This window comes from Danio aesculapii, chromosome 21 (genome assembly GCF_903798145.1).
Source record: "Danio aesculapii chromosome 21, fDanAes4.1, whole genome shotgun sequence".
Taxonomy (NCBI): Eukaryota; Metazoa; Chordata; class Actinopteri; order Cypriniformes; family Danionidae; genus Danio; species Danio aesculapii.
In genome coordinates, this window is record NC_079455.1 from 9,891,496 (window position 1) to 9,918,020 (window position 26,525).

The 26,525-nt window shown below is 34.4% G+C and overlaps 1 protein-coding gene across 1 annotated transcript; it reads right to left on the reverse strand.

The window, feature by feature from the left end:
• Positions 1-409: 409 nt before the first annotated feature.
• On the reverse strand, positions 410-25,976 carry wdr55 (WD repeat domain 55). The gene is made up of 8 exons (XM_056446996.1): positions 25,915-25,976; positions 25,553-25,692; positions 18,071-18,171; positions 17,055-17,142; positions 16,795-16,974; positions 10,876-10,975; positions 4,086-4,255; positions 410-1,587 (listed from the first exon to the last, which is right to left on the reverse strand). Exons 1-8 carry the CDS (start codon positions 25,951-25,953, stop codon positions 1,248-1,250), a joined length of 1,158 nt encoding a protein of 385 aa, XP_056302971.1. The 5' UTR covers positions 25,954-25,976; the 3' UTR covers positions 410-1,247.
• Positions 25,977-26,525: the final 549 nt, after the last annotated feature.

Sequence of the window (26,525 nt, forward strand, 5' to 3'; positions counted from 1 at the left end):
TACTTCGTTATTTAGTTTTCACCCAGCATTTCCTCTATTATACATTTACTTTAATGTGCAAATGTGCAAACACTCAAACTGATGGATGTGTTATCCAGAATTAATTGAAAATGTTCCAAAACCACAGATAAGGGACCTAGATATCTCTCATTTCAAAATGTATATTTTTATATGCTTTCATATACTTGTATATGCTATACGCTATATATTATATATATATATAAATATATATATATATATATAAATATATATATATATATATATATATATATATATATATATATATATATATATATATAAAATATATATATATAATATATGTGCTTTTATCATTTTGCTAATAAAAACCTCAAAAGATTATAAATGTGGTTCTGTTTTAAAATGACAATATGTTCAAATAAATAAGCTACTGATATCACGCCAGTGTTGAAAGTTATTAATAAAAAACTACATCTCATTGCAATATATCTAAACTTGGAATCAAAACAGCACTGAGTTTAAATATTAAATGAGTGTTTTAGAAAACAGAAGCAACATAAAACAAATTGTTTCTGCCTTTGAACAAATTATAATTAACTATAATTCAACATCAACAAAAAAAATGACAGCACTGCATATATTTTTAAATTTTGATGGATAAACAACCCTAATACAAAAATATAAATCAGATTGAGATGTTAAAGAAACACTCCACTTATTTTTTGGAAATAGCCTCATTTTACAATTTACTCATTTTACCATTTTTGAATCTATTCACCTAATGTGAATGTGTCTGGCAGGAGCACTTTTAGTTTAGCTTAGCATAGACAATTGAATCAGATTAGAGCATTAGCATCTCACTTATTTTTAAAATTTTGAAGTTACACTTAGCAAGTTTTCATTTTCCATCATGTACTATTTCTTAGGCTTATATGGCTAGGAACTATACTTTCATTTCTGTGTAATCAAGAAACTTTGCTGCTGTAACATGGCTGCAGCAGGCACAATTATGCAGAGTCTGAAAATAGTCCCCATCTAGGTATCAGCAACATTGCGCCTGCTGCAGCCATGGTACAGCAGCAAATTTCCTTCAACGTTCTTTAAATTTCTTACATTTTTGAGCAAGATGCTAATGGTCTAATCCGATTCAATGATCTACGCTAAGCTAAAGTAATCCTGCCAGACTCGGCTGAATGGATTACAAAAAAAATAGTAAAACTTATACAAGAAAAAAATATACAACAAAAGACAACATTTTTGCAGTATTTTCAATCACTTCCACTGTCGCTGTCCTCATCCTCCTCCTCCTCATCATCACCATCTTTACCGTTTTCCTCAGTTGTGTCTAAAAGCCCAGCAAAGAAACTCTGTCCTGTATCAAACGCTTTATTACTCAGGGCTTTGAGTCGTCTGTCTTTTTTCTTTCTACGTCGGTAATCATTAACCTTCTCATCAGGTAAGCTGGAAATGTCCCAGAATTTGATCAGCTCATCGTGAGCGCAGCTCGCCAAAAAATGCGTGTCTCTACATCGCGCAATCTCCTCTATGGCCTCTCCGACGTGCTGTCCAATACTGCCCACCACACGGTTGGGCAAGATATTAATAGCTCTGCAAAATATAGGGTTTAATAATTAGTTTTTTTATTTTGACTTAAAGGAATAGATGCACTGCCAATATAAAAACATTAAACCAGAATGACAAGTACAAAGGTAACTATAAACTATACAATAGTAAAGTCTAAAGTGGCAAACATTTTGATTGTTATTATCGTAATTAGCTAGGACATCAAATTCTGAAAGTAATTTCAATGATATGTTGGTAGAGAAAGATTTACATCAAGAGCAAAGTCATTTTTTATTAGTTACTAGTTGTTTTGTTGATGCTTGCTTAAAATTCGCAAGCTCTTTATATTTATATATAAATATATATACAGTGCATCCAGAAAGTATTCATAGCGCTTCACTTTTCCCATGTTTATGTTACAGCCTTATTCCAAAATGGATTAAATTAATTTGTTTCCTCAAAATTCTACACACAATACCCCATAATGACAATGTGAAAATAGATTTTTTTAAATTGCTGCAAACTTATAAAAAACAAACAAACAATAAAAACCGTGAAAAATCACATGTACATAAGTATTCACAGCCTTTATATTTGGAGAAAAGTATTCAAACAGGTACATTCTGTTTCCACTGATCATTCTTGAGATGTTTCAGCAGCTTAATTGAAGTTCACCTGTGGTAAATTGAGTTGATTGGACATGATTTGAAAAGGCATACACCTGTCTATATTAGGTCCCAGGTTTGACAGTGCATGTCAAAGCACAAACCATGCATGAAGACAAAGGAATTGTCTGTAGACCTCCGAGACAGGATTGTCTCGAGGCACAAGGCTGGGGAAGGTTACAGAAAAATTACTGCTGCTCTGAAAGTTCCAATGAGCACAGTGGCCTCCATCATTCGTATATGGAAGATATTTGCAACCACCAGGACTTTTCCTAGAGCTAGCTGGCCAGTGATCAGGGAAGAAGGGCCTTATTCAGGGAGGTGATCAATAACCCGATGGTCATTTTGTCAGAGCTCCAGCGTTCTTCTGTGGAGAGAGGAGAACCTTACAGAAGGACAACCATCTGTGAGGCAATCCACCAATCAAGCCTGTTTGGTAGAGTGGCCAAACGGAGGCCATTCCCCGCCTGGAATTTGCCAAAAGGCATCTGAAGGACTCTCAGGCCATAAGAAACTACATTCTCTGGTCTGATGAGACTAAAATTGAACTCTTTAGACTGAATGCCAGGCGTTATATTTGGAGAAAACCAGGCATCCTGAATGAAAACCTGCTTCAGGGTGCAGCCAAAATATCAATGGAGTGGCTTCACAACAACTCTGTGAATGTCCTTAAATGGCCCAGCCAGAGCCCAGACCTAAATCCTATCGAACATCTCTGAAAATGGCTGTACACCATCGCTTCCTATCCAACCTGATAGAGCTTGAGAGGTACTGCAAAGAGGAATGGGCAAAAATTCCCAAAGAAAGGTGTGCCAAGCTTGTGGCATCATATTCAAAAAGACTTGAGGCTGTCATTGCTGCCAAAGGTGCATCAACAAAGTATTGAGCAAAGGCTGTGAATACTTATGTACATGTGATTTTTCAGCTTTTTTATTTTTATTAAATTTGCAACAATTTCAAAAAAATATTTTTTTTCACATTGTCATTATGGGGTATTGTGTGTAGAATTTTGAGGAAATAAATGAATTTAATCCATTTTGGAATAAGGCTGTAACATAAAAAATGTGGAAAAAGTAAAGCAATATGAATACTTTCCGGATGTGCTGTCATTATATTCATTTTTATAATTCATTATACAATCATTTTAATTATCAGATTTAACACTATAATTTCCTATCAAAGCTTGTACATATCTTTTGAAAATCATGGTAAATATCATGGTAAATATTTTTGGGTGGGGAAACTACATTGGTCACAATAAGGTTTCATGAGCTAATGGTAATTAGCTAACGTATTTACTTGCATGAATGAACAATACTTGCATAGCATTATTAGCATGATAATGTTTTTGACAGTTTGGCACTGTCTTGTGACTGAATAATATGTTGGTTAGTGTATGCTCAATTCAGCTAGTTTCATTTCGGTCAGCTTTGTGTTTTTGACTGTTTGGCGCCATCTTGTGCTTGAACAATGCAAAGGTTAGTGCATGCTACATCAGCTCCATTCAACCTATGTCAGAACAATCCTTTGTGTCTAATTTTCCCTGTAAAAAGTGGAATAAAGTACATTTAGGTGGTTATTTTCACACACACAAAAAAAAACTCTTCAGTCTTTAATCTGCTTCTGCTGCCGATAAGCCCTTTAGGCTTTATCTGTGATGACACCCTACTGGAAGTATTTTATTCTTTACTTAACAAATGTAACCTTATTTGTAAAGTTTTACCACAAAATTAAACATGAGAAAAAGATAGTATATTACATGTTGATTAAATTCTTGAAAACCTAATTATATTCTTAACCAATGTAGATAATGATAAAAAAGGGCTTAAAAACATGCTTATAAAGAGTTAAAATAACAATGGTTTGATATACATTCACCTGATCACACCATCTGTAGATGCAGCACACAGTATGCTGTCTGTGATTGGGACGATACAATCCACAGACTCGGCCTGAATTGCGAAACGGTCACTTGTGGCACCGAAACCATTCCAGTTGAAAATGTAAATTGTGCCCTCACCGGAACCACAAACAACTTTACGACCTCTCTGTGTGGCAAGAAGCAGGTTTAAACAACATTTACCACCTTATATTAATGTAACAATGATGATGAAGCCATTCAATTAACATTGAAAAAAATGTTTAGCATCAAAATAGAGTAAAACTGGTTTACTGCGCACTTTCACAGCAATTAATTCAGCTACTGAACTATAGCACGAAATTTTACACATTAGGCCTGGTTTATAATACCGCGTCGCGTGATCGGCATGACCCACGGCGTGCATTTATACTTCTGCGCGCTGTTTGTGTTGCTCTGCAATAACACTTCCAAAACACTAGTTGGCAGCAGGTTTTTATGTTCCTCTGTGTCGAGTTTCTTCGCCGGAGTGTTGTTTTGTTATGAACACTACCTTAATGTACAAGTGGCTCAAACTCGCCAATTCAGAGGCGGGAGCTGATGAACATGCAACAACTTTAATCATAAGGTAAACACAAAACAACAGTTTCGATCTGGAGCTCCTTCACGGGACTCAACATTCGCTCCATCAGGCTTGTGCGGCTGTCGGTCCCACCCACACTCGTCAGCACTACCAAGCCGACGAATCGCAGAGCTTGCACTACGCGCCGTTGCAACGTGTAGTTATATTTTTTGAGAGGTGTGCATCAGTGTCGGCGATGGCTATGCGTCCACGCACAAACTGCGCCGGAGCATACTTGTGAGCTTGACCCAGAAGTATAAATCAGGCTTTACAGAGTACTATGTGTTCAGCATCGGAAAATACAACAGAATATATAAACATACAAGCAGCACATATTTCGTGTAGTAGATTGTTATATAATTGCATTTTAAGTAGAGCAGTGGCGACAAATCAACCGAGAACTCCATTCTTAGATTTTCATAATGCATTATTTTCTCTTGAATCAAGTCTGAAATTTTAACCGCAGATGGTGCTCTAGGCTAGTTTTTAAACACTACACTAATATACTCATAAGGAAGAGTGCTTGTGTATTCACATAGACATTTAAATAAGATGTCGCCTACGCTGTTGTTGTCTATTGGAATGGTCAATATAGCTGCCATTTTGGTACAGGGTAGCTTTCCTTTGAAATAAATGTGGGACCAAGGTGCAGTGGAGGACTGGCCATCTGGAGCCAGAGATATATACACATATCTATGATCTGCAGTTTTCCTGGTGGTCAGTGTGCAAATATTTTTTTTAATTATGAAAATTATAATTTTCCATTACTTTTCTATATCCATGGATAGGTGACCACATGGGCATTGCCAACAAAGAGCATGTGTTTGTATGCATGTAAATGTTTTATCCTCCCTCCCTGTCAAATTTGATCTGATTTCATGTCCTGAAACACACTCCATCTCCTGCTTTCACTTCTAATTCTAACGGAGGGAGCGATTAGTTTGTGAATGAGTTTTCATTATGAACAATTCATTTGATATCCCTGCATCTCAATGTGCATTTCCACCTTTCTGATTTAAGCGGTAACATTTGTAATATTCAATGACTTAAGGTGGATAGTATGCACACTGAGGTGCAGGCACTGTTGTGTTATCAGACACTCTTAGAAGTTACCTCAAAAACTGGCCGTTACTTCAATTAGCAGACAATAATACACGTTTCTGGCACCGCAGAGTCTTGTTCTCATATTTTATTTACATTGTTTGCTCATTTTATTCAACAAAACTAGCATAAGGCTAGAATTTAGTGCAAGTTGCTGCTACTTTGCCTTATGGTGAAGTAACTGTATTATCATCAATAACGTTACCTGCTGAGCACAAAACCTCTTAATATACAAAAACTTTAAAAAATCTAAATCTTTCATATGAAATGTTCTGCCTTTATGCTGTTTTTTTTGTTTGCTCAATACTACACCCATAAGCAGTGCAAAAGTCCAGCATCTTTAGATTGGCTTTAGTCTTGACGGTTGAATGACATTTGTACTGGGAGCACTGTACAAATATGGTGGCGGTACATGCTCAGGGTCCGTATGCGATCACAAGTGTATACATCTATGGTGTGTTCGGCTAAATCATGCAAGTCTGCTTTTAATTCATGAGAATAATATAGACAGAGCACACAATGACCCATAAACCACATTAAACCTTTCCTAAATGTATTAATGATTATTTTAGGTTCAAGTGGTATCGGTAATGCCGAGTTCAGATTGCATGGTTTTCAAAGTAGTCATGTCACAGATGTTCACACTGCGTGACTGTCTGGGTTAGCGTTCTGTCAATGCTTTGTTTACACTGCAAGATGGATTGGTGACAGAGGGTTTCACACTGCATGACCTTAAAATAGGAAGAATCGCAGAAAACTTTGTCCAAACTACGTCTCACAACCAAAAACATGTAGTATATCTTTTGTTATCAACTACATAATGAGAAAGAAGCCTTTAATGGGGTAGAAAATGTACAGCTGAAGTCAGAATTATTAGCCCCCTTTTGAATTTTTGTCTTTTTTAAATATTTCCCAAATGATGTTTAACAGAGCAAGGAAATTTTCATAGTATGTCTGATAATATTTTTATTCTGGAGAAAGTTTTATTTGTTTTATGTCGGCTAGAATAAAATCTGTTTTTAATTTTATAAAAGCCATTTTAAGGTCAAAATTATTAGCCCCTTTAAGATATCATAGATGTTATTTCCACTGTCTACAGAACAAACCATCGTTATACAATAACTTGCTTAATTACCCTAACCTGCCTAGTTAACTTTTTAACCCACTTAAGCCTTTAAAAGTCACTTTAAGCTGTATAAGTGTCTTGAAAAATATCTAGTCAAATATTATTTACTGTCATGATGGCAAAGATAAAATAAATCAGTTTTTTTTTTCAAAACTATTTTTTTTTAAATATGTTGAAAAAAATCATCTCTCCGTTAAACAGAAATTGGGGGGAAAAATAAACAGGGGGGCTAATAATTCAGGGATGCTAATAATACTGACTTCAACTACACATATTTGCTCACCTGGGTTTGTAGAGAATTAGTAATTTCTCCTCAACTTTTTTCTTTTTTGACCCAGTTGTGATATTGATCAGATGACACGTCAACAGACAAGGGTGCTCCTGCCAAATTTACTCTAGGTATTCCTCCATTTCTTGGGGTCAAATAAACTGAAAATGAGCGTGTTTAACTTCTCCCGCTGGCCTGCAGGTACCCACACTAGTGAATGCTGCTCTCTCATTGCTGTAGGGGATCGTTTATGTTATTTTCAGTCAAAACTCATTTCACACGGCATGATTTGAATCACCAACAGCTTCAGATATTTAGCATGCCAAATATCTCACGGGCATCGGCGACTCATCAGTGATTCTGTCAGATCGCGTCTGATAGTTCACATTGTGTGATTGTTACTCGCGTGAATGAGCACCAATTTGCCTGTGATTTCAGGCATTTGTCAGCGATTTCTCAAAACCTGTCAGGGCTAAAATCATGCAGTCTGAACTCAGCATAAGGAATACATGTGGAGTATGGCTGTGTGTAAAGCCTAAACCATCATCTGCTGTTCAAAACTGACATTAGAATCAATTCAATAAAAATAACAATTCATTTTTTAAATCTCTGAAGTGATGCAGTATCGATTTCTCAAATGATTTTTTTGCCACAGATCTAATTTTACATTATTTCGCAAGACTGTAAACTATTAATTAATTTATTTACATTTTAGTGCCATATCAGGAGCATTGGCTATAGTCATGGCAATTACTACACTAAATATATAATATATAACATACAATCATATTAGTTCCTCATCATATCACTTTGAATGGGTGACGTGAAGCTGAACTGAATTGTGAATCTGTCGGTGCTGCTTCAGCGGCGTTGCTGGCTGTAGAAGATGGGAATTTCAAGCGCCAATGAAAGCGTCAGCCAATCAGGGGTGCGTTTCCGAAAACCACTGTTAGCCAACCAAGGTCACAAGTTTCATCATTACAAACATAGTTTGTTGATTTGGTGTTTTCCAAATTCCTCGTTCCAACAAACATTCACAAACTGCATCGCAAACTTGTATGCTTGCAACTACACCTCTGGAGCTGTAGTTAGAAACACAGTTCCTGGCTGTGTTCTACTCCCAGTTATTTTTACAGTTCAGTTTTAGCAATCTTCATGTTTACAATTGTGCTCCCTTTCACAGTGCACTTTGAAAACATTGATGTCATTTTGAACACAGCTGTGGCTCATGACGAAAGCTATAGGTGACCTATTATTTAAAAGGAATTTATGTTTCGTCCCCAACTTGGGAAAACAAAAAACACAGCATATGTTAATGCTTTTAATTTATAGTAGATTATTTATTAAGTATCTGTACTGTATATGACATGGGCCTGTTGGTTAGAACATTTTTGCAGTGGCTTGCATGCGTCTTTTCCAAAAATAAAAAATAAATCAACAATATCCTACTGTAATAATAATAATAACCACCACATCATCATCATCATCATCATCATCATCATCATCATCATCAAGATTAGTAATATTATAATTATTAAAGGTAGTTTTTTTTATTCCTAATAAATTATAAATATAAAATTTAATTTCTTAATAAATCACCTCTATTTATTTATGTGATTTATATATGATATTAGAATACCGATATTGGAATGATATTAGTGTCCGTTTGTGTAAGTGATTTTGTTTTAAAATAGAATATGTATTGTTCTCAATAATATTTGTAAAGCAAACATAGTGTCTATATTTGCCGTTTAAATATATTTCAATTAATATGAAAAACGAGTGCATGTTTTTACCAAAACTAATATTGTATTTTTTAAAATGCGTGTGTGTGTAAAACAAAATCCTTTGCACAAAGAAATTATGGAGTTACTCCACCCCAGTTAGAGCATCATTACGGACGTTTTACATTATAACTAACGTGGTTCAAATGATGGATCTGTGACAGAGAAACTACGAGTTTTGGAAAACACTCGTCACTACATTGTTTCCTAAACTAAGCATCGTACTATGATAGTTATTTCGTTGTTTGGGAAATGCACCCCAGATCGCTTTATGCAAATACCCCAGCTCAGTAGCCGATTGCAAACTAATTTCATTTGCAGATGCTGCTATGACAATCACATCATCCCCAACTTCAGACATGCCCTCCATCAAGCGTTGACGCTGAGGCCCTGTGTGAATCGGGCGTTACTTAAACATACATTGTACAAAAAAACCATACAAATAGCAACAACACTAAAAAGAGCTATACCCAATCTTTTAAGGCGTACTCACACTATGCTATCCGAACACATAATATAAATGAATTTCTATCCATTAAATGTATTAATTTACATTCACAACAAAACCTTTGCTACAAAATTGTGCAAAATCGACCTAAATGATTTGAGAAAAATGTGCAGTGAAACAGCGCCACCATCCTTCTGCAGTTAGCAGAAGAGAATGCAGCTGTAATCGTCAAGTGCTTAAACTGAACAGGAAGGCATGACTAACATCAAGTCATGGTCCAGTATGGGACTGCATTATCAGCCATGACTGTGTGAGCAGTCCACTTCAGTCCTCATGATCTATAGATATCCTCTCAGTAATGTCATCTTGGTAGGGAGTGCAGTGTAGTGTAAGGTAGAGGCAATATGAGACATGTTCTGCATGGTAAACGTGTCCTCCTGTCTCAGAGGAATACAAAAGCCATACAAACTTGGTCTGCAACCCTGAGTAGAAGGCTATTAACTGACGGTTTCCATCATGCAGCTTCTCCAATGGTCAGTGTTAACCCCTCCCCATTTGTTGGTGCATGTTGCAAAATATTTGTTTGATATGAAAGGCTCTAAATAATGCAGGGGTTATTCAATAATGCAGTAAAGTCTATTTTCCGGATTGTCTGAGAAGTGCAAGTGCTCTGAATTGGGCTCAGGCACGGTTCAGTTGGCCAGCCCTGGTCCGGTTGAAAAAGGTGGGCCAGAATGGGGTTCACTTGGGCTTTAAAGAGGTACACTTGTAGTGTGAGTGTAAAGCGCACCTGAGCCCGAAACTGAAGAAGAGATGTGACTGTATCATATGTGTTTATTAATCATTCTTACTGTTCAATGAACACAAACTGTCATAGATTAAAGACACAAACCCCTCACTGTACGACAGCTACACCTTCAGCAAACCTCCTAATACCTGCAGCACGAGGACTTAATAATTGTTTATGAGCGTCAATGGTGGCTGATTCGTTTGGCGAAATATTTGACTGCGCGTCACTGCATCCTAAACGACTAAAACGATATAACTAAAGACATCTTCACTGTGCTGAGCGAAATCGCTTCTTGATGATGAAGCGTGCTCAGGAGCGAATGCAATGTGAGTGTGGGGCGTCAGGGGAGACGGGAGGGGGGACAAGGGTGCTTCGGCCCGGTTTAAGGCAACTGTACATAGTGCAAGTGTGCCCTTAGTTTGATTAAAGATAAATATTCTAAAATACATCTAGAAGATACCTTTTGCTTAAAATATTTCCTGAATAAAAACCTTGAATATCATTTAAAAATACACATTTTGTTAAAATATGCATTGTCAAAATATTCTTACACAAGTCACAAATAGGTTTTTCTTCCCCCTTTTTATAAATGTGTGTGTAACAAATAAACATTGAAAAACAAGCCAATATTTAAAATATTACTTCAGTAGTGCAACATTATTTAGACTCACTTTCATGATGGAGACAGAGGTGAGATCTCCATTTTGAATTTCAGAAAGCAGTTCGAACCTTCGTCTTTTTATATTAAATACACCCAGAGTGCCATCGCCACTAGAAAACAAAACAAACAGACTTACATCATCGAAACAAACATCACACAAACAAGTATTTGCACACACAGGCCACACATAATGTTGGAAAGCCATTGCATTTAGTGTTTTCAAGAAGACATGAACATAAAAGCATCTTAAAGCAAGAAAAAAAGTGAACTTGTAGGCATTCATTTTTAGTTGGGGATGCAATGATTCACTGCGCTCATGTCAACAGCACCAAAGTTACATAAATAAAAGAGATCTCTTCATCTAAACAAAGGTTGCATGTGCTCTTTGCATTTAGAAACAAACCACAGCATTTTAAAGGGATAGTTCACCCCAAAATCAAAAAATCTTTCATTATTTACTCACGTGTTTGCTTGTTAAATACAAAAGAAGATATTTTGAAGAATGCTAGAAAGCTATAGCCATTGACTTCTATATAATTTGTTTTTCCTACTATGGAAGTCAATGGTTACAGGTTTCCAGCTTTCTTCAAAATATCTTTAGTGTTCAACAGAAGAAAGAAACACTTGAGGGCAAATTTGAACCTTTAATCGTGATCCAAACAAATATGGAGAACACATGAAGCATAACCAGTTTTTCATCTCAGTTAGACTGTAATTTGGAAATTTGAAGCAAAAACAGAATGATCTGACTTCAGTTTTAATAAACTACAGAGTGTTTTCATGTGAACCTACACTGGTCTCACAGTTTGGTTTGGTTACGATTATCATGCCATCAATTCAGTTCAATTCAATATCTCGGTGCATCATGGTGCATTGCCGATGCTTTGCATACACAATTAGATTTTTTCTTCACAACACAAGAAGAAAAATTGTATTAAAATGTATAAATAGAATTATATATTATTTGTAATACAATTTTGGCCTTTAATACAAGCAGTAAGATTTACAGTTGAAGTCAGAATTATTAGTCCCCCGGAATTTGACAGAGAGAAGATTTTTTTTCTTCTGTTTAACGGAGAGATTTTTTTCAACACATTTCTAAACATAATAGTTTTAATAACTCATTTCTAATAACTGATTTAATTTATCTTTGCCATGATGACAGTAAATAATATTTTACTAGATATTTTTAAGACATTTAATATAGCTTAAAGTGACATATAAAGGCGTAACTAGGTTAATTAGGCAGGTTATGGTAATTAGGCAAGTTATTGTATAACGATGGTTTGTTCTGAAGACTATCAAAAAAATATATAGCAGAAGGGGGCTAATAATTTTGACCTTAAAAACTTTTTTTTTAATTTAAAACTGCTGTTATTCTAGCCGAAATAAAAACATTTCTTTGCTCTTTTAAACATCATTTGGAAAATATTTAAAAAAGATTTTTTTTTTAAAGGGGGCTAATAAATCTGACTTCAACTGTATAAACTGTACCTTTAATCTTACTTGCACAAAGAAAACACTCTTTTTGAATGTTTAAACTCAAATACATGCACAGAAGACAGCATGAGCATTTATAGCAAATAAACTAATGTAAACATTATCCCGCTTGTTTTTTTGAGCGCTGTCGAGCAAGTTCCTATAATTGGTCATTGTCCTCACCCGCTCAACAGAAAGGGCTGCGATTGGCTCTAAAACTGACAGCACTGTTCCCCGATGAGTGACGCGGGAAAAACAGCCGCGGTTACAGTCTATATGTGCACAATGCGCGGTTATCACAGGTAATCTGTAAAAAAAACTCACACTACAGACACACTTGTGTCTGGATCCACAAGTATCGCTTTAACAGCCTGTGAGGAGAAAAGAAGTTACTTCACAAACGACTGCATTGCGGTGCACCGAAAAAACAATTCATTTTGACACCCCTAATGTATCATCAGTGAGCCATGATGGAGAGCTGAATGTAAACAATGTCACTTAACCACACAAATCTTGCATACTGTATGTTGCTTAAAATGCTCAATTAATGTCATCTTTTGGTCTGTACTAAAATGGTCAGCCTGGAAACACCCCAAAACATTTAGTTTCTTTACTACTAAAGAGAGTAGTTCAAAACAAATCAAGCATAATAAAGCCTATTAATGTCAGTTTGTAATAATAATTAACATTTTCCTGTTTATCAAGTCATTATTGATATGTTTAACAGCTTTCACATGTTTTTTTCCATGATTTAGATCAGCAGAAATAATAAGAACAACCTATTCAGTACTAGATTATAGGGATGCACCGATATGGATTTTTTTTGGCCGATATCGATAGCCTATAACTCCAATAAGATTTGGCCGATATATGAATGTTTTAAAATGTAATATTTTTATACAACAAACAACTGATTTTATTTTAAAAACATCATGAAAGTTTGAACTGATCTTAGCATAGCCTACTTAAAGTAAAAAGAGCAATAATTTCAAAATTGCAAGGTGATTATATAGACCTATATTTGCGATTTCACATAAATCAGTGTGCCAAAAATATTTTTTTCCCCTTTTCTTTGCATAGCAAATTAACATGCAACTTGACTGTTGCATAAAAATGATAGTTAAATATCAAAATGTGATTTAATTAACAAACAAGTAAAATAAATATATTTTAAATAAAATTTAATTTAAATAAACTAGAAACTAAAACCAGCTCAAATGTTCTTGAATAAAACGTGTTACAGTAGGGCTGGCGATGTGGCAAAAAAATTATCATGATTTTTTTTTCATATTAGTCGCTATCGATAATCATCACGATAAATGTCAAATCTTCATATCTATCAATTTCAAAAAATTTTCAGCATGCAGACGCCTTTGTTTAGCTGATTTAACATATTTTGGATATACACATAAAAAACGGTTGATGGAAACGCCAAGAACGCATTTGCACATAACAAAGTAGAATAAACTTTTTTTCGACAGGAAAAGATGCGCATAAACTAAGATGGAAACACTTTTACCAAACAAATTCCAGTACGCACATTGAAAAAAAGTCATGTGATTTTCATACAAGTGATCATGTGATTATAAAAATGTGTGCGAATAGATAAACCTGTAGGCTCAGCACATGATAAAATATTTGAAAAGTTGATTTGGTCATTCTAAAACACCTTTTTCAGTTTTTGCGTGATTATATCATTAATGACCACCAGAATCAAGAGAGTCTGTTCTCCGCATCTCACGCCTTCAAATGCCACCGCATGTTCACTGCGTGCCAAGATTGCCTTCTGAGGCGCAAGTCATTTATTAAATGAAGAAAAGATTCACGCAGCTTCTGCTATCACAGCAAATTCCATTTTTACTATTGATATTTGGTGACAGTTAATCAGGAAGTGACAATTTTGTTGGCTTTGACTCATTGGATGGAAATGGTGCGATCATCCAGTTTTGCACATAAAGTTTATTCACATTTTTAGATGGAAACTAAGCTAATGACACTCTATCAAACACATCAACAATGACAAGGAATATGGTTACTTACTAAGTTATTAACGCACAGCAATACCACACAAAGAAAGGACGAACTTTTGAAGAAATAAACAATGTGAGGAAAGCTTCACTTTAGTGCACTGGACAAGTCTGAACAAGTTTGACCCATGCATGCGCGAGGCAGGCAGTTCTGTATAATCACGTAATCTATCGGCTTAAAGATATCGGCCTAATTTTGACATCGGACAGATAACCATAACATTAAAAATAGGCATTTATCGGCCGACAACAATATGGCTGCCGATATCTTGTGCAACCCTACTAGATTAACATGCAATCCAATGCTGGTGCTTCTATCCAAGTATCTCTATAATGGCTGCGCATAAAGTCTAACTGACCAAATTTTAACACAAGTGAAAACTCTATGACTGACTTTTTTTTATCCGAAAGCTGAATTGTTGCTCCACTACATCTCTGGAGGCAGCATTAATGCACAAAAGCACCTCGTAAACGTTAAGACAGACTTCGAAGACAGCATAAAGATTTAATCATGTACAAAAAAATTAAAAGAGAGCTTTGGTGATAACTAAGGAGAAATTTGCTTACTTCAATACTAACTTCTCACTAGAAATGCATTTAAAATTGGAAAACATTGGTCAAAAACAGACATTCACACACAAATTGACACAACTGGTGGTTCGATTCATTAATTTAAAGGGCACCTATTTTACCCCTTTTACAAAATATAAGGTAAGCCTTCGATATCTCCAGATTGTCTGCTCAAAAAGTTTCAGCTCAAAATCCCCATCAGATTATTTATTATAGCCTCCAGAATCTGCCCATTTTGTTGTCCAAATACAGGGTAGCTGTTTTTGTAGCCTTTTTCCTTTAAATCCAAATAAGCTGCTTTTCCACACTCACTGTTTCCACATGTGTAACTGATTCTCATTATGCGTTACGTCAGATAAACAGCAGTCAGTGACAGAGACTCAAATGAAGCTAAATCACAGCTCATTAGTCAAAAATACCAAATAAGTTTATTTCATGTATTGTTGTGGAGTTTATTCAAGCCTTTCTGAAATGAGGAGTACCACACAGATGGCATTTGCAGTACACACACACATTTGCACGTTTACTGACACCATGCGGTCATTGTAATTATAGGGGTTAAGAATTAGATAGCGATTTTACTTTATTTACTACAAACATGCTCTGTTTTAAAAACATTTAAATAATTAAAACATAATAAATTTAAAATATATATTTTTGAGGTGCAGCTGATTACAGAGAGTTGTAACATATGGTTTTATCTCAGATTCTTGGCAAATAATGTTCCGTGGACATGTGTATACATGTTATTATAGAAACATGGCACCTGTCAATCAATTTGGTGGGCGCGGAAAACCGCACTCCTACATCATGTTGTAATGGGCCTCTCAAAATCTCTGGGATTTGGGTCTTATTTTAACGTCAGTAAATCCAAAAAAAAAAAAAAAGACGTGTTTCTATCACTCCAATATGACAGTGGACACACTATACCTACACACAGTTCCGTCCAAACAGCTCACAAAAGTTGATTTTCATCATAGGTGCCCTTTAAAGGTCCTGTAAAGTGCTGTGAAATATGCATTTTTATTCAATGTTTGACGTAATCTCAACCAAAATGTGAAAAAAGGGTGGGACACATAGTAGCCCCTCCCCTTTTAAAAAAAAAACAGCCAATAGCATTTAGTTTCATCACCGCTATGCCAGTGACAGCTCAAGTGAATCAAATGAAAAGCAAATGAGAAACTGAAGTATGAGGTAACGTGATTAAAACCATTGATCCATTTAGGCGGAAGTGACAAACTACAAGCTTTACATGTTTATATCACTTTATATCTTCTAAACGCAAATGTTGTAACTATTTTGTTGCACACTAGCTTATAGATATCTTAAAAACTAACAATTCTGATACTAACATCTAAAAAAAATTATTTTCATTTCATGGGACACAAAATTGAAAGAATCTATGCTGCCTTCAAAATTCGAACAGAAAATACCTCAAGAGACATGAAGTAAAGCACAATTTAGATTTGGACATGACTTGATGCCTTCCTGTCTTGGAATTTGGCCAATTTAGAGATTTTTTACACAGCCTCATGGTGTATTACATAAAAAACCTCTTAATCACACAGCAGATGAACTGATTGACATGCAGAATTACTCTCTGCCAGCAGGTCGCACTTATGAACAACAATTATATAGCGTTTCCTGGGTTACAGCTGTAAACAAAGCAGTGCTGCACATATGAAAGACAAGATGAATAGAAAACACCAGATAAACATTTCAACAGTCAGCTCCACTGAGAGATTCATTCATATACACTTTTTTTATCATGATTTGTTTGCAATCTGAACCAAATGTTCCGCTGACATATTTGAACCAACAGTTTCAAATCCCTATTATTTAGAGTAGCCTACCTGGATGTAAGCAGTGTTCGTTTGGCCTGGTCAATAGTAATACCACTAATGTAATCCTCATGGTGCTTAAGATCCATAAACGACGTTCCTTTCCTCATATCCCAAACCTTCAGCGTTCCTTCATCATCTCCCGTCGCAAATATATTCTCATCAATTAGCAGCATGGCATTGATGGGGACTCTAAAAAAAACAATGAAAAACTCATTTTACAATAAATTTACTAGTAGAAAAAGAGTCATTTTAGGTGGAACCAGAAGTACTTGTGAGCTTTAGGGATGCGTGTCTCCAGTTTTCCAGCCTCCACGTCCATGATGTGAATAGCCTTGTCCTTAGACACGCTGAACAATTCTAACACACACACAGAGAAAAAGAGAGTTACAGTTAGAGTGTTTATGTCATGACAACTCTCTGAGAGATTTAGTATAATATTAAAAATATGTATATGGGCAATGTTGAAGTGTTTGGTCTTGACGAAATAAATTTGTTTAGCCGCTGCTGCTGCTTTGATTATTATCGCAGCGCAACTACTGAGACTTGCTATTGCCAGTATATTCATGCAGTTTGAAAATACAACAAACTGCTGCAAACAGTATACAGTTGAAGTCATAATTAATAGCCCTCCTTTGAATTTTTATTATTATTTTTTACATTTCCCAAAAGATGTTTAACAGAGCAAGGAAATTTTCACAGCATGTCTGATAATATATTTCTTCTGGAGAAAGTCTTATTTGTTTTATTTCGGTTAGAATAAAAGCGTTTTTTAATTTAAAAAAAAAACATTTTTAGGTCAAAATTATTAGCCCTTTTAAGCTATATATTTTTTTCGATAGTCTACAGAATAAAACCATTGTTATACAATAACTTGCCTAATTACACTAACCTGCCTAGTTAACCTAATTAACCTAGTTAAGCATTTAAAGTGTCTTGAACAATATCTATTGTCAAATATTATTTACCGCCATCATGACAAAGATAAAATATCTTCTCTCCGTTAAACAGAAATTGTGGAAAAAATAAACAGGGGGGCTAATAATTCTGAATTCAACTGTATATGTAACCCCAGTATAGCAGATATAAACAGGTGGAGCTGGGGTGGAGGTAGGTCTCCAAAAACGCGACAGCAACCAATCACCTGTGCCATGTAGTTGATGACGTAAGAGCAGATTAGGTGACTTATTAGCCCGTGCGCACAGAGTTTCATGACAGAACTTTGTATTGAGGGAAAAAAAGGCTTACATGTGAATTTGCCATGAATGTAAAAGAAGCAAAAACTCACTCTGTCCATCACTGGAGAAGAGCACTTTCCTGCAAGACTTGAGATGATGCCCTGATGACCAGAGTTCTTTGTTTTCTCCTTCAGTGCAGGAATATGAATATCTGCAGACCAGAAGCATAAAGACCTTTTTTAATAATCCAGACAAAGTATTTTGCTAAAAGAATCTGAGCTTTGAACAAGGAATTCAGTTGACTGTTCCATACTTTACAAAATATTAGGGGTGGGAGAAAATATAAATACAATATAACTAACACAGGTGTCAAACTCAGTCCCTGGAGGGCCGTAGCTCTGCACAGTTTAGTTACAACTCTAATTAACACACCTGATCAAATTAATTGAGCCCTTCAGGCTTGTTTGAAACCTACAGGTAAGTGTGTTGGAGCAGGGTTGGAACTACAATGTGCAAAGCTGCGGCCCTCCAGGAACTGGAATTTACACCTGTGCAGTTTAGTATTGTAACATTTTCTGTGGCAATACTATATCAATACCAATACATGGATGACCATATCGATATATCACCAATGGACCCTTTTCACAAAATGTATGTACATTTTAAAAACTATATATTGTATTCTATCATTTTTGCATCAAATTGTAATTATTTTAATAATAACCAGAACCTAAAGTTCGTTGACACTCGTGTACATGTTTGATCAAATGCTAATACTTAGTAGGCACTTCCAGCATATGTTATTGCACTTAGATAATCATTAATAACATGTAGCTAATCATTATTAACACTTGGCTTATCATTGTTACAGTGCATAGCACACAGTAAGTCCAATTTGCTAGCATGAGTCAAACTAGCCAATACCCAAGTCCCTATGATGTTCTGATGTAGAGATATTGCTGTTTTAAATGGTTGCTAGGTTAGCCTGTTTTATTGCTATGGGGACAATTGACAGCTTAGTGATGATACATCATAGCTTCTTGACAATATCAGTGATATAAATCAATCCCTATGTATCTATGACAGTGAAAAACTGGACTTGGACATTATGTAAAATGGCTTGCCATATTTTATTGAAAACAATGCTTAATAAGTGTGAAAGTGATACATGGAAAAATAGCTTACCATATCAGTAAAAATATGGAGTTTAAGTAAAAAATAATGCTTAAAAATTATTTATTGGAAAACTATAGGTCTGATAAACCTGAAAAGATATGACAACAAAATCTATAGCAGAACACAGCTTTTGGCCAAATTTGGGGCTTGTATAATTTTTTTATATGCTTGGATTATTAAAAAGTAATATATTTTTTTTAAATATTCAAAATCGGTAAGTCTGATTAGCATGAGGAGATATAGCAACAGTCTTGGGTCCATATTTTAATATACTATTTGAAAGAATTACAAAAAACAATTTCTTTACTGTTCACTAGATGGTGCTGTTTTCAGCTTGGAGTTATACAATTTTTTTTTAAGATGACGGCATTGTAGAGAAGTATGGAAGTCTTAAGAGGCAATGCATTCAAATATATTTTTCTTTTCTTTTCTTGTGAGCTCAACATAACTCAATTTCACGACTTAATTTTTTTAGGATCTTAACAACAAAAAGTATGTTTTCTCATTATCACTACTTAATTTTCTTGTGATCTTGACGAAACAAATATCACGGCATGTCAAATGTTGTTTTCTTGTTATCACAACTTATCTTTTTGGCTTTTATTTATGTATTCATTACTGAAGTTTAGTGACGCTTATTGTCAACAATGTCTGTGACTTTTTTTACCTTATTTTTTTTCTTACTCCAAGTGTAACTAACACTGTATCATACAGTCTGTATGGCTATAAACTTGTACTTTGTGTGGCATCCGGAAGGGCAGGCTGCAAAATGCCTGCACAGCGTAATGCATAGTGCGTAAATATTATCGAACACTTATCGAACTGTCATTACTGTTTTATCGAAAAAATATATATCGGCTGCGACAATAACCTAGTGGTTCGAACCTGAGTTTGTGTACGTTAAATCAGGTTTATTTTGTACATTAACATAACAGATATTCATACAGCAGTGGATATTAACCTGTAGCCTGTCACATTTGCGTGCAAAGAGTGCAATGCTAAACGCGCGCTGTCTGTTTGTGTGCATGTCAGGTCTGCGCTGTGTCTGTGTGTGTGTGTGTGTGTGTGCGTGAACTTCGTAACGACATTGTGTGTGACTCATAGTAGCAACTCTACAACAAATACTCATTGGTAAAGTTCTTAATGTAGTATTTCTCACAAACGCTACGTGAGATCTGCTTCATTTAAGTCTGTCTGTTGTCTGACGCAGCCGAGGGGGGAGATTAAGGCACGCAGAAAGGCACGTAGAAACGGTGGGCGGGGAGGACTAGCCTTAAAGGTGCAGTACCCCAAAACCGCCTCCTGGTGCAAAAATGTATAAAATAGAATTTAATAAAACGTATAATAAAAAAATATGATGGGTGTTTTGAGCTGAAACATTAGACACATTCTGGTGACACAAAAGTCTCATATTAAATCTGAAAAAAGGGGTAACCTAGGTGCTCTTTAAGGGTGAAGAAGCCCCTAAAAAAACTTAAAAAAAAAAATTTATAATTATCGTTATCGAATTATCGGTCAGCTCTAATTGCAGCAATAAAATTGAAGTGAGATACAGAAACTGACAAATGTTTATGTTTAGTAAAAACAAGTAACCAAAAATTTTTTTTGAGGACATAATATGAAGTTGTAAAAGAAGATTATAACTGGCACTGTTTTGCAGAATATCACAATAAATTAAAAAACAAATCTATAATATTGTGATTTCCACTTCTACTGTTCTAATGTTTAGTTGGTTATTGCTGTACAACTTAGTACCCTATAAATGAACATTTCCTCACCATTTTACTTTTTTTCATGCGGTTCCAAGCCTTTATGATTTTCTTTTTTCCACTGAACACAAAAGAAAATATTTTGAAAAAATGTTTAATACCTGTAGCCATTGACATCCATAGCAGGAAAATGAAATACTATAAATGTCAATGTCTTTCAACTTTTTGCAAAATATCTTCGCTTCTGTTCATCAAAAGAAAGACACTCAAATAGGTTCAGAACAAGCGGAAAGTCAGTAAATGATGAGAGAATATTCATTTTCGGGTGAATCTCTAACTGTAATTAACAGATATTGCCATACTTTCACTAATCGATTAATAACAGCACATTAAGAGAATTGTTCTATACTACAGGTTTTCAGAAATGTTGCATTCAAATATGCAATGCAAAATAAACAATATCTAATTAAAATATGCACTAATTTGCAGACATTTCCATAAAAGAAATCTATTGGATAAAGCTAAGATAAATGTTTGTGTTACTATATTCATGAAAGAATACATGACATATTCATTAATTCAAGTGCCATGCAATAGGAAAGTACAGTATGCTTGTTCTGCTGATATATTCTCTAAAAGGTGTGAAAACCACAGCAGTCAGTCTTCGAAGATAAAGAATTTAAGGCCATAGAGACAGAAGCATCTTAAATTATCAGCTATAATAACACCCTTTCATATCTGATCAAAAAAATGGTTTAAAAGGTGTTAAACTTGTGTTCAGCCTATCAGAACCCAGCTATCTCCGCTGTTCTGTTTACTTTCACTATAACGCTGCAAAAATGCTTTTATTTCTTAGAGTGTTTGTCTAGTTTTCTAATCCAAATATCTACAAATTCCTAAATCAGGAAGCATTTTCAAGACAAGCAAAAAATGTTGTCTTCTTTTAAGAAATAATGTGCCAAAATTGAGTGAGTTTTTCTTTAAAACAAGCAAAATAATCTAGTACATAAATCTAAAACAAGACAAAAACTAGGTTAAAAAAAGGCCTTTTTTGCAGTGTACAGTCTAATTTAATAGGTAAAATCACTTGTTAAGATTAATTTGAATAACTCCATATCTGGATTACTATTTTTCTTAAGAATAAATGTTTTTTTTATTTAAAGATTTACAATGACAGAACAGTGGTAATAGGTGTCTCATGCCATCATGCACAATAATATAGCCATCTATTTTACAACCGTTTATCGGCTAGTAAAACATGTCTTTTGTGAAGGGAAAAAATTAATAAAAAAAACAAATTAAAATAAAATAAAAATAGTTTTTCAAGATTTATTCTCCAAAAACTACCATAGAGGATTCCAGATATGCTAGAAATCAACAGATTTCGGACGCAAGTCATAAGTCAGTTTTTCTAAGAGTAAGAATATGGCACTTTCTAATGGTGATTTATCCACATATTGACCAAAGGAATGTTAGGAGAGAACCACAGCAAAACAATACATTTTCTTGCTAGATATGTACAAAAGTGTAACACAGATTCCAGTCCATGACTAAGGTGTAGAACAGTTTTACAATTCAGAAGATAAATAGCTGGAGATAGGGCAAAAGGTTTACCTATTATCTTCTGAACTTATTTGTGGATTTCTTTCCAGGATGTCTTAATCATGTCAGAATACATGCATTACAGTACCAACATTGGACTTGCACTTAAAACAAAATTGAGAAACATTAGGAAATATCTTATTTAAACAGACTGGTGTTAAATAAGTTCTGTAAAAGAATGTAAAATTTTGCTCATGTTTTGATATTGTGGCACGTTTAAAAATATTATAACACTAAAATTTGTTCCACAGTCTTTCTCCCATATAGCTTTCAAGGAGGTAAGGGAAGAACACCCTACATTAAATAACATTGAGCAAAAAAAAGATATCTTCCCTTTAAGGGAAAATAAAGAATACAATTGTTTTTCCATGTCAGAAAGATCAAGACGTACTCTGCCATCCCTAAGGGAAAAATAAATGTTTACATTTTATTTTAATTTATTTGTTTTAGAAGATGTCAAGTATTTGTTAAAATTTGTATTTGAAAGAAATATTTTGGACTTGAATGACTGGATCTTTATGCATGAATCAGCAAAAACTTTCAGAAGGTAGATATAACAGGTCTCATTAAGTCAAATTTAAGACATTTTTAAAAGCATTATGAATAATATTTCAGATTACACAAGACTAAACACCAACGATTTTTTCTAATGGCCCAGTTAAAATATTAAAAACAAAGATTATTGTAAGGAAGATAATTAAACCATTTGTTTATTAATAGAAATATAAATAGAGTTGGTAGATAGAGTTAACAAATAAACCTGTTAAAACTTTTATTGAATTGGAATAAAATAGTGAGTGATTGGATGGGTGTTGACCTGATTGGGTAGCTTTACATGGACATAGGAAAATTTAGACCTGTTTAAAATGATTTAAGACCTACAACACAATATTTCAGTGAATTTAAGACTTTTTAAGGCCTACAATTTTGATTTAGAAATTTAAGACATTTTAAGACTTTTTAAGACCCCACGGATACCGTGTATAAATAAAACTGAAGTTGATATTATTCTGGCTATAAGCACAAGAAAAGAAAACAATTGTTAGAAAATGGCCTTGAATTTAAATCAAAATCTACTGGCTTAAAATTTGTTCATCGAATATACTGGACAAAAGTGAGGTTGGCAAAAATAACTCAAGACTTGGACCCTATATGTAATTGCTGTAATCAAGCACCTGCAGATGTAATACATATGTTTTGGCTTTGTCCATCAATCGCTTCTTTTTGGCTATCAATCTTTAACTGTTTCTCTTCAGTGACAAAGATGCACATCGAATCGTGTCCTTTTATTGCACTTTTTGGACTTCTTTGAATATAGAAGGGTTATCGAGATGTACTGCACATGTCATTTTCGACACGGTTGGCAAGATGGTGTATTCTTTTATTATGGAAACAAAGATTTCCCCCAAGTTTTGACAACAGGGGTCCATTTTTCGTTGCTTGCTTAAATGATCTAAGATGATTTTGCAGATTCTGGATCTTTTAATCTTGATAACTGATCTCTGGCTAATTTGGTTCTTCAAACAAGTTCGCGAATCAGATTAAAATGTCTGGATAAACTGGATCTGAGATCGCTGCATGTGTTGTGAAGGACAGATCTATCGATCCACGAAATCATGATCAACAATGCAACGATTGGCTGACGGCACAGCAGTGTAATGACATCATCTGATTAATATTATCCATGTGAGCAAAATTACATACAATTCATAGTAAATGGTTTGTTAAATATGATACGCAATAACTACACATTTGTTGGGGGCTGCAGGCCTTACACTATCATGAGTATTTAGGCATTATTTAGTTTTACATCTTAGATCGGATTTTCCTTATTATAGTAGCCTAGGCCTATTGTAGTTTCTTAATCAGCGTAAGGAATTTAAATTAATTTTGCTTCAAAAAAGCATTTTAATATCATTAAAGGTGCCTGCAATTTTTGCAAAGCATCAAATCACCGTCATTTTAGCTGTCAAAATGTGCATAACTGCATAAATCATTATTCCTTAAAAAAAACAAACTGTTGAATATTATGTCTATAATCTTTCTGATACTGTACTAAAGCTGGATTGGTACCTTTAAATAGGAAGCATTTGTATCTAAAAAAATCCATATTAATAAATGTCCTCTTTGATCCCCTCGGGGAGAACCACCTCGTTTTTGTACTTTTATTTACTAAGTGCTACATATATATATATATATATATATATATATATATATATATATATATATATATATATATATATATATACATATACACACATAATTAATTATTTAATATTAAATATGATTTAATATTATAAATGTGTATATATAAACTTAAGAATATTTCACTTTTTCCCCAGGTGTATATAATCTATAGGTTACTACTGTAAAAAAAATTTGCAAAGCAAATGTAATTAAGTATTTTTGCATAAATAGCTGTGGATTAACGTTCCTTTTTAATGTGGGATTAATGTGGCTTTTTATCTTTTAATTTTTATTTTATTTAATTTGATCTTTTTTAAATGAATTTTTTTTATTTTGTAATTTATTCATTTATTTAAATTTGTTATTTATTGTTTTACTTTTCTCTCTTAGATAAATGTACTTTCAATTTGTTTATAGGGTAGGGGTGGGAATAATATTTATTAAAATTTCTCTGTAAAATTACTTTATATCTGTAAAGGTTTAATATACAGATCAAAAGAATCTACTGGCACCACACATTTAATAGCATAAAAAGTACCTAAAATTGTTTTTTTAGACATTTCGTGTTCTAATAACGACGGTTTGAACAAAATAAATACCCAAAATCTAAGAAAAGACAAGCAAATCAAAATATATTATTATTTACATCGAGTGTCTTTCCATATAAGAACTAGAAAACTAGTTTCTTAACTGTAATAAAAATAACACAAGTCACATTTCATAAAAGTACATGGTCACTTTGTATTGTAAGACTAATACATGCTTAAAAGATTTCATATAAAATACATTTAAATGTGAGTTTACATTTAAAAGAACTACAAATATTCTATACATATCATTAGCTTCAACCCTAAACACTACGCCTGCCAATTACAGCAGAGTATAAGGACTTTCGACGCATTTAGAGAAAAAACTTACAGGTAAATGTCGCCATCAATGTCTCCTGCTGCAAGGATGTCTTGTTTGGGATGAAATGCAATAGTGTTGACGATGGCCTCTAGTTTGATGTCTTCTGGTGTTTCTCGGATCTTTGGTGCTTTGGGTTCCTCTTCTATCTCCTGTTAATAAAAAAAACAATATCATAACCACCATAAACACTAGGTAGTGCCGCATTCAGCGTACCAAAAAAGGCATGACAGCTTTACCAATTTTACGTATCTTTCGCGACTTTATTGTCAGATATTTTAAATTAAACATTTATTTGAAATGTTTATTAAAACATATGTACACGCTCTTCATTACTGCAACGTTCGACATCGTAAAACAACACAGAAACTCACTTGTTCAGATAAATCCTCGTGTTCTGTGGGAGTCGCCATGTTGGTTGTAGGCTAAATAGTTCTCTTCTGCCACCTGCTGGACTGGAGAGCACAACAGTGCGGTTGAAACAAGGTTGAAACAAAGTTGAAACATTCATTCCTTCATTCATTTTCTTTTCGGCTTAGTCCCTTTAATAATCTGGGGTCGCCACAGTGGAATGAACCGCCAACTTGTCCAGCATATGCTTTAATGCTTTAATTTAAAAACGCAGGAACACAAGAACACACACACAAAGCTTTATTCATATACTAAGTGAAGAATGACGAGAGAGTGTAACAAGCAAGATGACTGTGGACATTAGGCTAAAACTGTAGGCTGTTGACTGTCAATGTAAAAGTTGCTCACAAGTCACAGTTTTACTTATTTTATTTGCTGATTTCCTTTTTTATCATGGGACATAAATTTAAACCAAGTAACTTGAAAGAAAAAAAAAGAAGAAACTGTATTTAACCTAATACACTCACCAGCCACTTTATTAGGTATGCCTGTCCAACTGCTTGTTAAAAACAAATTTATAATCAGACAACCACATGGCAGCATCCCAATGCATTTAGGCTTGTAGACATGGTCA